This window comes from Sinocyclocheilus grahami, unplaced genomic scaffold (assembly GCF_001515645.1).
Source record: "Sinocyclocheilus grahami isolate Dianchi unplaced genomic scaffold, SAMN03320097.WGS_v1.1 scaffold687.1, whole genome shotgun sequence".
Taxonomy (NCBI): domain Eukaryota; kingdom Metazoa; phylum Chordata; class Actinopteri; order Cypriniformes; family Cyprinidae; genus Sinocyclocheilus; species Sinocyclocheilus grahami.
This window is the reverse complement of record NW_015505866.1, coordinates 78,968-93,216: the sequence shown is the minus strand read 5'-3', so window position 1 is coordinate 93,216 and position 14,249 is coordinate 78,968. Positions and strand designations below refer to the sequence as shown.

At 37.1% G+C, this 14,249-nt stretch overlaps 1 protein-coding gene across 2 annotated transcripts in view; it reads right to left on the bottom strand.

The window, feature by feature from the left end:
- Positions 1 to 11,239: 11,239 nt before the first annotated feature.
- fkbp1ab (FKBP prolyl isomerase 1Ab) overlaps positions 11,240 to 14,249 on the bottom strand; it is a 5,414-nt gene continuing 2,404 nt past the window's right edge. For both annotated transcript variants that reach the window (XM_016243317.1, XM_016243316.1), the window contains exons 3-4: positions 13,125 to 13,237; positions 11,240 to 12,955 (exon numbers count right to left, since the gene is read on the bottom strand). In XM_016243317.1, the coding sequence (XP_016098803.1) occupies positions 12,827 to 12,955; positions 13,125 to 13,237 (242 nt within the window). In that variant the 3' untranslated portion in view covers positions 11,240 to 12,826. The remainder of the gene's footprint in view (positions 12,956 to 13,124; positions 13,238 to 14,249) is intronic.

Below are 14,249 nucleotides of genomic sequence, written 5' to 3'. Positions count from 1 at the left end.
TCACACATCCAGGAGAAAAGAAACTTGTCAACGCTGCCTCATGACTTTTATTAATAACAGTTTAAATACTGAATCGCTACATTATATTTTCTAGCAACGAGAGGATAAAATCGCTGTTTTTTTAAGTAAACTCACTCTAAAAAGACAAAAAAAAAAAAACTTTCATCTCTCTCTCTTTCTCTCTCTCTCGAATTGGCAATATTTGAGAAAAGGGTTTAGCGATTTCTAATTATTGGGGGGACTAGCCCCCCTCAATGTCTATGGTGGTTATCGCCCCGATCAGACATGAAAATATGTTGTGGCACTATCGTGCAGTCTATAATGATGTGATGTTAGTTAGCAAATATTAGCGATTTTTTGCAAACATTTCTTTGAGTAACATGACCGTAAATATGAACTCACGATTGAACGTAACGTAAAACAAATGATTACTTTTCGTTAAAATCTTTATAAATGCCAAAAATGCTTATATTTCTGTGTCTTTTTGTTCGCTCGGGCAGCCATGTTGCCGCTGAAGCCGGTTTACGCTGAGATAATTCATACCCCTTCGTTTGAAGTGTGGTCCCGAAAAATCTTCGTTTGAAGGGCTGTCTGGCCCTTCCCCTCCAACCAAAAGAGAATTGAGACACTCCTACCCCTTCACGTGAACGCGCGAAACGGGAAAGGGGAAGGGCTAAGGGGTAGAATTGGGATTGGGCCTAAGTTCTTGGTGCAGAAACCCTTGTTGGCAAGCACAGAGGTAAGACATTTTTTGTAGTTGGTCACCAGGTTTGCACACATCTCAGGAGGCATTTTGATCCACTCTTCTTTACAGATCCTCTCTAAATCCATAAGGCCTGTACATGCCTGTACATGTGCCTTCTTGAGCAGGGGGACTGCAGGATTTAAGTCCATTGCGGCGTAGTGTGTTACCAATGTTTTGCTTGGTGACTGTGGTCCCAACTGCATTAAGATCATTAGCAAGCTCCTCCTGTGTAGTTCGGGGCTGATCCCTCATCTTTCTCATGATCATCCTTACCCCATGAGGCAAGATCTTGCACGGAGCTCCAGATCGAGGCCGATTGATGGTTGTTTTGTATTTCTTCCATTTCCGAAAAATCTCCCCAACAGTTGTCTCCTTCACACCAAGCTTCTTGCTGATGGTGTTGTAGCCAATTCAAGCCTTGTGCAGATCTACAATCTTGTCTCTGACATCCTTTGACAGCTCTCTGGTCTTGCCCATGGTGGTGGGAGAGGTTGGAATGGAAGATACAGATTGTGTGGACAGGTGTCTTATACACCTGTTACGTCCTCTGGACATAATTGTTTATTTATTATTATTATTTATTTTTGCTGTGGTGATGTGTTTGTGTATTGTGCAGTTTCCCTTCTCTCTCTCTCTCTTTCCCTTTCCCTCTGAGCAGTGTTAATTGGACGCAGCTGCAGGTGGTTATGTGGAGGATGGAGCGCGCTTAAAAGCTGAGGAGGATGGCATTGAAGGGGGGCGTTCGACATGTGGGCCGATTTGGTTCGGCGTTGTGAGCTCGCTGTGTGTGCGTCGTAGAGCTCTGCTGTGTTGGTCACTGCCGTTCTGCCCGCCATCTCCTGCCCCAGACATTCATCGCATTTGTTGTCTTTGCGGTAGCTGTTGAGTTGCTGCCGTTTGAGTGAGAGTTCTTTGGTCTTGTGTTTGCTTTAATGTATTTTATGTTTGTTTTGGAATCCATAGGGAGGAGGTTGCCATTTACTTTATGATCCCTTGTTTTCTCCTGTTTTTGGACAGCTAGGGAGTAAGAGGAGATTAATGCGTTTTGTTTGGGTTTTGTTTTGTTAGGTAAATTAATGTTTAATTATGTCTTAGTTAGCTTCTCTTTTGTTTGTTATTTTGGCCATAACCCCTCCTGAAGATTCACGCTTCCTGTTACATGTTACTTTGTGAATTAAAAGCTTCTTCCTTTAAATATACTCTCGCTCCGTCGTGTTTGTGTGTGAGCTGGGACAGGAGAGGTGCGGGCATAGTCGCTAAATTGTATTTATTTATTTTTATTCTTTTCTTACTTTATTCACTAATCTGTGTTCCACATGGACACATAACCAATCTGTGGGAGCCAGAATTCTTGCTGGTTGGTAGGGGATCAAATACTTATTTCACTCCCTGAAATGCAAATACATTTCTAACCTTTATATAATGTGTTTTTCTGGATTTTTTGGTTGATATTCTGTCTCTATCTGTTAAAATAAACCTACCATAAAAAATACAGACCCTTCATTTCTTTGTAAGTGGGCAAACTTATAAAATCAGCAGGGGATCAAATAAATATTTTCCCCACTGTAGCAAAAGTCTAGCACATTCTGAAGATGACATGCATTCTAAAGAAGTTAGTGAACATTCTGACATGCAGTTTTGACACTTCCAGTGTAGGCAGATTCAAGCTATTATCACGAAAGATATGTAGACATACTTCAATCCATGCGATTTTGAATTGAGGACAGTAGGAACTGAGTATTCAACATAATTACAACAACAAACATCCAACAATACATCACTACCATATATACACAGATCTACAGTATTCTTCATAAGCTGAATACTCAGGACATTTACAACATTGCCTTACATGTAATGTTAAGAAACACAGTTGCCATTATACAATGAAAAGCAGATAATGGGGACTAAACTTCATGATTAACAACACAGTGCTCAGGGTAGGACATGAAAACCAACTTAATTTAACTAAGAACCTCCTACCAGAAATCATTACTACAGAGCCAAAGCACTATTTCAAATCCCAACAAAATAAAACATTAAACACTGCCTGACTGTGCTCTTTATCTTACAGTGGAAGAGCAATGCGAAGTTAAGTGCTTTACTGGGAACACATCCATTACTGGAAAGGGGAAGGGAAAGGGAGAGAGAGAGAGACACAGTAAGCCAGAGAAGTACAAAGAATTAAAGCGCTTAAAGACAGAAAAGTAGACCAGGAATGGAGAATATGAGGGAGCGATGTATAGGTTACTAGAGGAAAGGCCAACAAGAGATCAAGCACGTGAATGATTGATGCTGACATTAGTCACAGTCATCTGACTGTGATCACATGACGTTTTGTGCATTTTAGCCAATAAGCCACTGCTTGTAGATCACTGGGTTACTGTAAACGTCACGACTGCAGAAACTAGTGCTGGGTGGTATACCGGTTCATACCGAATACCGGTGTTTATTTTTGTTATGATATAAATTTTTTAAATACCACAATACCGGTGTATGTCGCTTAAACAACGTTCGGAACGTGACACTGTTTGAAAGGGGTCCCTTTTCACTGTTGCACTGTGGTGAGGGAACAGCTGTATGTGTGAAAGCTGAAAGTTCCGAAACTGAAGCTGTAGAACTAATAGAACGTGATGACAGAAGAACTCATCCACAATATCCACATTGACCGCCACAAATATCCACCACCCCCTGCCATCAGCTCCCGCATCTCACACACACGAGCGTGACTGTAGCACTAGATTTAGCAACTTTCAGACCCTTTTAACGGCTTTTTTCTATAGAATATTCATACTGACAAACCTAGCGACTTTTTTGGATAAACCTTAGCAAACGCGAGGTCTGACTTTCCCGGAGAAGTGTCACCTCTCTCTGCGTCTGTTCTGTGCAGTGAGCGGCAGAGAAGCAGCGCATTCAGTTGGCCGCAGTCGCCGCACCGCAGCCGACTCGTCAATAAATGAATACAAAACAGCATTTCCTTGCACCCGTAGCTTACTGATTGTTTGGAATTATAAATATGAGCGTAGTTCGTCTGTTAATATCACATGCACTTTTTTGTTTGTTGTTTTTTTTAGTTTGTTACTCAGACGCAGGCAGTGCGCTGCATGAGACAAAAAAGTAATATAGCCAAAACAACCGTGTAGATGCATGTTGATTTTATCAGACGATGCCACGATTATAATTGAGAGTGACTCCTGGTTAACATGTAATAAATGGGGTCGTGTTTAGTCACTATTTAGTGTGGTATTTTTTGACAATATTCACTCATCATAACAGTAAAATAGGGCATTCTAAGTCAATATACTGCAGTATTTCCTCTCTCAGTCAGTAGAAAATATGGTTAACACCCGGTCATGCATGAAAAAAAATACCGTCATGTACCATGAAACCGGTATAATTTTGAAAAATACCGTGATATAAATTTTTGGTCATACCGCCCAGCACTAGCAGAAACCAACAGCAGATTTAGAAAATGACAGAACCCTGCTCAACGAGAAGAGCTTAGAGCATCTAAACATAAACGCATCATGAAACCTTAAACATGAGTGTAACAAAACATGACGGCATCACAAATACAAAAGACAAGACTGTAAACATATCCACTGCCCTACAGGGGATCATACTGTGAGACATAAAGAAGAGAAGTCTTCAAAATACTCATTTCTAGCAAGAAACATCAAGTTACAGGAAAACAAACGTATGGATAAATGTTGAGAAACGAGAGAAAATGGCAGATTGCCTCACTTCCCTGAAGAGACAATGGAGAGATCACTGAAAAGGAATTAAACTGAAATGAGAAACAGGAACTACTTAGTGAGAATCAGCCTGATTGGAGCACAGCCAGTGACTGAAACTAAACAAACAGTCTGGAGACTTATTCAAGTCTCTAATGCATGTAACACAGGTTTATAACCAGATTAAAGAGACTCTGGAGCAGCTTTTTTTGCAACAACAGATTCAAGACTCAAGCTAAAGCACACAACGTGCTCCTACACGTTCACAAATCGCACAAACATGACCACAACATAAGGAAAAAAAAGAAAACTCTCGCCCACATCCTCATGAATAAACTCCCACACCAGTGCACACAGAACAGCTCATGCAAACCAACACTGCCTCTTGACGTCACGCCCAGACCCTGATATGTAAAGCAAACACATGCACTGAAACATTTGCTGATGTTTCAACCACAAACAACATGATGTCAAAAACAGGCGCTAAATATATCTGACAGGCTCCTTCCACACAAACACTGTCTCTCATCGCACAAAAATGTCTCTGTGACACTAAAGGGCCATTATTTCCTGTCGAGAGCACTCCAATAAAGTAGAGATGTCTCCAAACAGTGGACTAATGGAGACAGTGAGTAATCTTCTCGCAGACATGTGTTCCTCTATTGTATCTAGTTCAGCTATTATCATGAAATGAAGTGAATCGACTGGGCACAAAGTGTGTCATAAATCAAGCAGGAATACAGGATGACTAGGAATCTCATCATTGAGGCTGTAAGTAATCTGAGGTCAACACCTGTTATCAGTGTTATTTTCATTAAAATCACTAAGAAGTAGTGACAGATTTTTTCTTCCATATTATGATGTACATCCCAGCGAAACAAATGATCAACATAGAACAAAATGTAGGGCTGGGTTGTTGAGTGGTTAGAGAAAAATCTGCTTGCAGTCAGATTTTATGTGGACGAAATGACTGAGGAGTCCGACATTTGTCACTGGAAGATCGAGTTATGATATTTTAATTAACCCTCTGGTGATGTTAGATCATTTTAGACAGAAAAAAATGCTTTGAAATTTAAAAAAATAGCTACTTCATTGGAATGGTACAAAACTCGATGACTTTTATGGCAGTCATTATGTGACCACAAAAAAAATGTCATGTAATGTAACTGAAAAGCTAAAATGGTCGTAAAAAAAAGGTCACACTTGTGTTGTTCACGGTCAAAAATTACATCCATTGGAAATTAATGGGAAATACACAAAGATACAAAAATACAGATTTTTTTTTTTGTGTGTACAATCTACAAATCATTCACGATGCAGAAAAAACGTGCACACAGACACACATATATGAACTAGTGTGACTGTAACACAAAGCATGTTTTTGCAAATGTGTGAAATATAATCAATAATTTAGCCACAATGCAGTAAAAACACAGACACGAAGGAAGGAGTTACACTCTAAAACTTCAAGAGTACAAAACAGACACACACAACACTATTATACACACACACACACACAAATGAACTGGTGTGGCTGAAACGATATGACAAAATTTAACCAGAAGACTCAAATAAGAGGTTGAAATCAGATTGAATAACCTCTGATAAAGCATTCCTGTTAATTTTTGTTACATTTTTGTTGAATTTTGATGTTATGTGTAACAAAATGTCTTTCTGTGTTCAGGTTTGACTGTAAAATTAAAGCAAAAACTGACATTTCAAACAAAACAATCTACACCTTTAAAAAAAGTTGTCTTTGAGAATGTCTAAATATATCTCCAAATCCACAACTTAATAAAAATAAGTATTTATTTCTAAAAACAACTAGAGAATTTATAAGCCTTTTTTATAAAGCTATATAGGAATCTAGTGGCTAACAATGAAATTGCAGATGTTTTTCTTTTTTGTTACTCCCACTAGATCTGCCTTCAAAAATTTGATTTTAAAGGGGTCATATGATGCGATTTCAAGTTTTCCTTTAGTGTCTCTATTTTAACATGAAATACTATGAAGGTAAAATAGTAACAAAACTCGAGAGTTGATTTGAATTTGAGAACTCGTCATATTAATATTCGTATTTGAAAGTTGAAATTTACACTCACAGCTCTGATGTGAAAAGCTAAATGTTTTGATTTGCACACACAGACAACAATCAAAACATCCGTGTTTTAAATTCAAAGTTGCAGTTACAAATGTGTAAAATGGCATTCACATAAACAAAATAACAGACACAAATGTGCACGACATATTTACTTTTGCACTTTACTTCAGTTTCACTATACAACCACAAGTCAGCACTTACAACCTCTCAGATCTGGCAGTACAACTTCAAATCCTAGCGCTTTGACTTTTGCTACTCCTTTCACGATATTCCTGTAGCAAAACTCACTTGTGCACTTGTACATGCAGATGTGCAAATTAGGGGTGCTCCAATTGATTGGCTACCGATCACTTCTCGGCCGATAATCACGTTGGGATGATTGATCGACGGTCTCTAAAAAGGCAGATCTTAAAAAAACGATCTCAAACTGATGACGCTGCTGTGAGAGGTTTGGCACGACATGCAGCGACACCGTCTCAGTCCGGCGCGGGTGAAATAATTACAATGCTTTAGGTGAGGTACTCACCTTCATAATTCTTCATTAAATAACTTATAAAGTAATTTGAAAACCTTGTGTGAGATGTAATTTCACAAACAGCGTGAGTGAACCATTGCGCGTGCGCTCTCTCTCTTTCTCTCTCAAAATATGCAAATGGCTTCAAATCACCACACATCGCATCTGTCTATAAGCGAGCTGCACGCTGCACAGTTGACACAGGAATTGTCACTTGCACAGTCGAGGCAGTGTCACATCGTCACTAAAGTTTATAAATTGCATTTCTTTTTTATTTGTGCCAGTGTTTAACCATGCATCGCTCTCGCGCTCTCCTGGAGACCGTGCGCTCATGCACACTCGCAGCGCACACATAATGCCAGGTTCACATTACTCCGTTTGCAGTGCATACGTGGTGCGTATTTTTTCCACGCTCATGTTAACGGATTAAAGCGTTCACGAAAATGTAGTAATTACACCATAATTGCATATTATTAAAGTCTACTGTGTTTCACAGTCAACACATATGGCTTTTTGGCTAGGTTTAAAGGAAAAGAGCACTTTTACATAAACAAGGCAATAATAGATGGCACTCGTGGAGGTAGGAAAACAAAGTTCTTTATGAACCGCAGGATTGCTTGTAATAAAGATTTCAATGCAAAAGAAAAGGCAGTAGAGCTGTCTATTTCTGTCAATGGTATTTTTGTGATAACGTAAGAAAAGTAGTTTAAATGTTTTGCCAATTGCCTGAGCAACTTAATATATAAATCTAGAAGTAAATGCAAAAGTAAAAAGCATTGAATAACGTGTTGCTTATATTTATTGTGTTTAAACATGTCTGTGAAAGATTGTGTTACTGTACTGTGTAAAAAAAAAAAAGAATTGCAATGCTGAAAAAGCATTTTCAGTGTCAATGTTTGGATTTGAAATCAAAATAATGGATAAATGTTGTGTTTGTGGTAAACAGCCACGGATCAGTAGCGGACTCCTGTGTGAAAGCTGCTTCTCCTCTCACAAGAGTCAACTAAGAGGGGAATTCCTCCCATTTTCAAAAATGAAATTCAGATTCTTTCCTGCAGAGTTTAGCTCTAACCCTAATCAAACACACCTGAGTATGCTAATCAATGCCTTCAAGATCATTAGAAAATCACAGGTAGGTGAGTTTGATCAGGGTTGGAGCTAAACTCTGCAGCGCATTGGCCCTCCAGGGCAAGATTTGAGGAACCCTGGTATAGGCAGATACTGCTTTCTGTGATCGGCCTCAAAAATCCTGATCGGAGCACCCCTAGTGCAAATCAAAAGATTCCGCTTTTCACATCAGAGCTGTGAGTATAAATTTCAACTTTCAAATACGAATATTAATATGAAAAGTCCTCAAATTCAAATCAACAAGCTCTCGAGGTTTGCTACTATTTTACCTTCATAAAATACTGCCATAACTGAAACGTAATATAAAAATATTAAAAAAAACTAATTGTATTATTTTCAATGGGGGAAACAATTATCATAATTATAGCATAAATATTAATTAGCAGCATGAAATTCTCTCAAAATACAAAATAAATAAGAAAAAATATTATTGAACAAAAACATAGCCTAGATTGAAAATAAAAAAGTTACATTTCAGGTGTTCGGTCACTTTTGACCACAAACAGCACAAGTGTGACCCCCAAATGAACCATGCCAGAGGGTTAAATATATACAGGCAAAACTAAATAAATAAATAAATGAAACATACATTGATGAATCAATAATTCACCATAAGATCAATAACAAACATTTAGAAATTTTCATTTCATGCAGACTTTAACAAAAACTGAAACACAATTTTTTAAAAATTAAATAATATAAACATAAATATAACATAATGAAGAAACCAGAAACTATACTACATTCTAAAATTTATTAATACATAATAAAGTGGCCACAACTCATTTTAGTTTTAGATACATAAACTAAACTGAAAACAAATAAAAATAAAAAGGAATAAAAACTCAATTGTAAACTATAACAACCCTATCTTTATCTAAACCTTAGAGTAAACCTGAATAAATCACATGAAACATTGTGGAAACTCAACTGTCACACAAAACTAATGCAAGATCATGCAGAAGCAGCAGAATGATTTCAAACTGCCTGAATCTGGTTTAAAAGACATCTTTGACTAAAGGTGAACTACTTTCATTGAAATTGCAGAAAAAAAATCTTTAGTGCAAACTCAAGTTAGGGACAAAGCCAGTGAATAACTGTCCGGATGAGTGGGTGAGGGGCCTCTGGAATGGTGAGCAAAGGCAAAGCTAATTTCAAGCAGACTGAAAGAGTGCTGAGCATAATAAACGACTCTACCATGGCAACAAGCCTGTAACTCTACTGACTGAGTCTAGCAAAGGATCCATGTGGCAATATCCCATCCATAGCTTTTGGGAAAATATAACACTGCTGTCATAAACTAAATATGACACATTTTATTAAGACTACAAGTCCTTTCTCAATCTCTCCTAGTGACATAAATGCCAACGATGAAATAATGCGATTATTCCAGCTGACTGATGTAATCATGTGGGAAAGTCCCTTCAACCAAAAACCCAATGACAAAACTAGGTTATAACAACATGTACAGCATCACTCATTTATTCCTTTGTTTGTTCGTATGTTTTCCGCTATTCAGTCATCGATAATTCAGTCCCTTGCATTATTTATTGACTGAACATACAGGTATAATCGAAAGTAAAACTTGTTTCTCAAGAAACAAACAGGACCAGGTTTCACAGCAGACAAACATCGTGGGATTAATAACATTTAATGCGTCAAATGCGAAAGCGCCTGAAACAAAATGTCTGAATCTTTCCGTTATGTAGCAAATATCTAAATATATCATCGACATCGTCGTGATTCACTGCGGAACAATGTAAGTTATATATGTAATCTATAGTCATGAACATTTCATTTTCTGCTCTAAATTACCCAATAACTGGAAGGCAATGAATGCACCTGTCAACGGTTTTAAAAACTAAACTAAGGTTTTATCTACTGTGTCACCTTAAACTAAGCAATATTAGCAATATAAAAGCAGTCTGACTGATTCAGACTGTATTTGTTGTGTTTAGCTCTCGAGCTAGTCACGGCAACTCCGTTAGCAACCGCACAATCATGCTAATTACACGAATAGTTATATTTCGTTCTCCTTAAAATAATGACCGGGTGATATGATACAAAATATGCTTTAAAAATACAATAAATATAACTGAACTGAGCTCAGCTCAGCGAAGTAAACACAAGTACGTCTTTGTTCTTCGTGTGTGTGTGTGTGTGTGTGTTAGCTGGAGCCTGGTTAAGTTTAACGTTAGCTTCGGTTAGCCAGCGAGTCCCACATACCTGACGGAATAAAATCACTCTGACGATAATTAAAATAACAACATTTAATATAGAGAGTGTGGCGTCTTACCTTTTTGCTTTCAAACGACTGACTTCTGAAGAAATTGGATCAATGTGATGGGAAGAAATGTAAACAAGCCGAGCACAGTAAGTTAAACGGGACCCTTTTCCTCTTTAGGTTGGTGCAGAAGTGAACAGAAGGGGAGGTGATCGAGAAAAAAGTACGCGTATATTTCTTTGGTTAAGTAACACAGTTTACTTCCTGCTACCTCATTCATGTAGGAGGCTGGGCTGAAACATCTATTTATATTTTTATTACTCATTAACTTTAGCACTGTTACTCTGCCTGCCAAAAACTACCACGGTAACAATATCTCCAGAGTCCAGAGTGATGGCAGTGCTGGAATAGCAATTTATCAGTTCTACCAATATATCAAATTTAGCTCAGTAACAACATAAATTGACTACAATCATTTGAAGTATCGTAGCTATACATGCTTTGGTTTGATTCTGATTTATGTGTTATGCAATAGCTTCCATAACGAATAAATTGCTGAACCATACATCAGCTGTAAATTAATTGAGTTGGATCTCATTGTAAATCTGCTTCCATAAAAATTTTAAGGTAAATGTTTCCTGCTTTTCAGCTTTCATTTAGTATAGGGGTACCAATAAAAGAACATAGGGGATTATTAGTGGACACTATAGCCATAAAACAGTGAAGGTACTAAGCTGAAATGACACAAAAAAACAACATTTTCCAAAACATGTAAAAGCACTTTATAGCACATTTGAATTATTTTATTGTCTGCCTATACATAATACATAAATATAGAGTGCATTACAGAAATATTAAAGCCATATATTTGATGCTTGCCTTGTAATCACAGAAATTGCCAGCATCAAGTATTTAAGCATCTGCAGATTTCTTTTAAATTAAAAATGATTTCCATGTCAATACAAAAAAGTACTGTATCTGCATCCAGTATAATCACATCTATTGTCTAGGCAGCATGGTCAACATTAACAACCATGAATGGCTGCAAATAATTTAGCATCAATATGTAAATATGAATGGCAAGTACTGTATGTCATATGTATGTCACAATATGTAGGTCACAATGTGCTAAGAAGCCACAACCCCTTATTTAGTTTTTCAGATCTTTGTCCATCAATGAAAACTAATTTTCCAGTCTCCGTGAGAACAAGAGAAGTGCCCATCAATTATAGATACCAATTAGCAAGTTAATGGATTGTTTTGAGATTTGACGAGACAATGAACAGTGATCACAAAATCCTTAAGCACTAAGAATGGCATGCATCCATTGCTACAGTGCCAAATGTGCCACCTACTCAACTACACAACCTAATCAAACACAGAACAAAATAAACAAATTTAAAACATTTCCAAATAGTTGCATGTTAATAAAATAGAGCAAACGATAAACAAAAACTATATATAAAAAATGCTGCACATCAAACAGACAGAAATAGTAGTGGCAGAAATGGCAGTACTATCACTTCATACTTCATCATTTTATATTAATCAGCCTGGTCTACCACAAAGTTTGATTTCAGGTAATATGATGGCACTTTTTCAGTTGATATGGTCACTTTGTAAATATACAAAACTAGTGGTATTCTGGCAGGTGTCAAACACACAATGAAGCACAAGGATTGTTCAAGAATTTGCTTCTTTGTACTAATTAAAATCAGCAGACCTGTTCAAACCCAACAATTCTGACTGAAAATATAATGTTTAATGATAAAAAGTATCAAATGTAATTTATTAATTTATTCAATCTAAAACGTAACAATGCGATAAATATGCAAAATTTTATATCCCAAACAAAACATCTTTAAGATAAATATGTTTTCTTTTTTTAGATTACTATTCAGGGATAAGGTCGCCAATTCTTAAACAAATTTGTACTTGGTCTCAAGCCAACAACAATCACAGTGTAAGAAAAAGTCACAAGAGGAGATGTCTAAAGGGTTCATTCAAGGGTTCAAGTTTAGGATTAAGGACATTGCACGGCTTTTGGTGATTTGGTGATTATCGTATCAATTAGACAGGAAAAATGTTGGATTAAAAATAAAGGAGCTAAAGAATTATTTCTGATGAAATGTGACCAAAGCTAAAGATGAAATGTTGGAGAACTCTGATCAAATAAAGCACAGATCTTTACATCATGTGCCTAAAACTGTAGGGTGGGATGCTGAATAAAGATAGCTCTGAGAAGAATGACTAAAAATATGGCCTGACAGAAAGAGAAAATTGATTTAATCAGGTTTCTAATGGTAAGACTAAACCTTTTGACACTTGAAACATTGATAAAATAATGAAAAATTAACAAAAGGCAGTGAAGAGCATTAAATCACTCCAGACTGAGAAGCTCCACATCGAAGATGAGGGTCGCATTTGGGGGAATAATCCCAGGATGGCCTTTATTACCGTAGGCATAATCAGGTGAACAGGTCAGCTTTGCACGTTGGCCCACACTCATCTAAAGTCACACAAACATAAGTATGAATTATTAGAATTTTTTTTCATTTGAAATATCAATCCTAGGCAGTCTGGATTTGGTAGTGCTCCATTAAGACACTGTTTAACCTTAATTTAACTCAAAAAGTGTTACACATGATATTCTAAGTGCACAAAACACCATCACATACCTGCGCAATACCTTCCTCCCAGCCACGGATCACTTCCTGTTTACCAATCTTGAACTTAAATGGCTTGTCACGGTCACGGGAAGAGTCGAACTTCCGTCCATCTGTCAGAGAGCCTGAAGATTTAAGAGGAAAGGGACAAGGCCAGAAAAACAGGAAATGAGGTTAGAGCATCAGATAAATGGGCTACTTTATTATTGTTATTTCTTCTGTTCTATCAGGGAGATTTTCTGTCTCTCTAACCCATGTTTAATAGCAGTAAATTATCAGGTTATGAGACATACCTCTTTCAAGAACATGGCAAATGTAGAGTAACATGTGTACATAAACAAGTCAAGCAGAAAAGAGTCACCGATCCACTCATGAACACAAAGCAGGAATCAGTTACATTTATTCAGTATGTATATACTCGAATTCTCTTTAACAACAATGGTTCTTTCTGACCTGTTGCTATGACTCCATGTGAATATAAATCAAGTTCACAGGCAGAGTATCTAGAAAATATCCCACTCTTCTTCCTATGTAATAAAGAAATAATGAGATGGAAGCCCTGAAGCACAAGGTGGAAATTAGTTTGGAGTGCTTTGCCTTCCTGAGTCCAATTTCTTCATTATCTATTTTCTCCCTGCTCAATATACCTTTTCATTCTTTTGTGACATTTTTTTCTGTTTTTATTTGCTTTAGTAAATTTCCAAAATTAAAAATCACAGTGAAACTATAAAAAAGGTTTCAATTTTAGGAGATGTGTGAGGGGTTGGGGGGGGGGGGGATAATTCATCAAATATAATAAAGAAATTAAAAAACTAAAAAAAGAAAGAAAGGGTCATGAGAATGTAATGCAAATTTAACAATGACAGAAATGTGGGCTCTTTTGGCACAATGATATAATTGATATTATATCAATGCTGCATAAAGTAGGCTACAAGCAGCGTATGCAAGATGGCAGGCAGTTTGTCCACTTTAATTCAACTGTGTGATAAACTTTCCAAAATTCGATCAAGTTACCTATTTAATCATCAAATAATCTACTTGACAGAATAGGGTTACTTGGTTATAGTTGAACGATTAAAAGGCAATCCCCACATCCCAGGGGTCCACTCACTCCAGACAGTGATAATCCGTCTATCC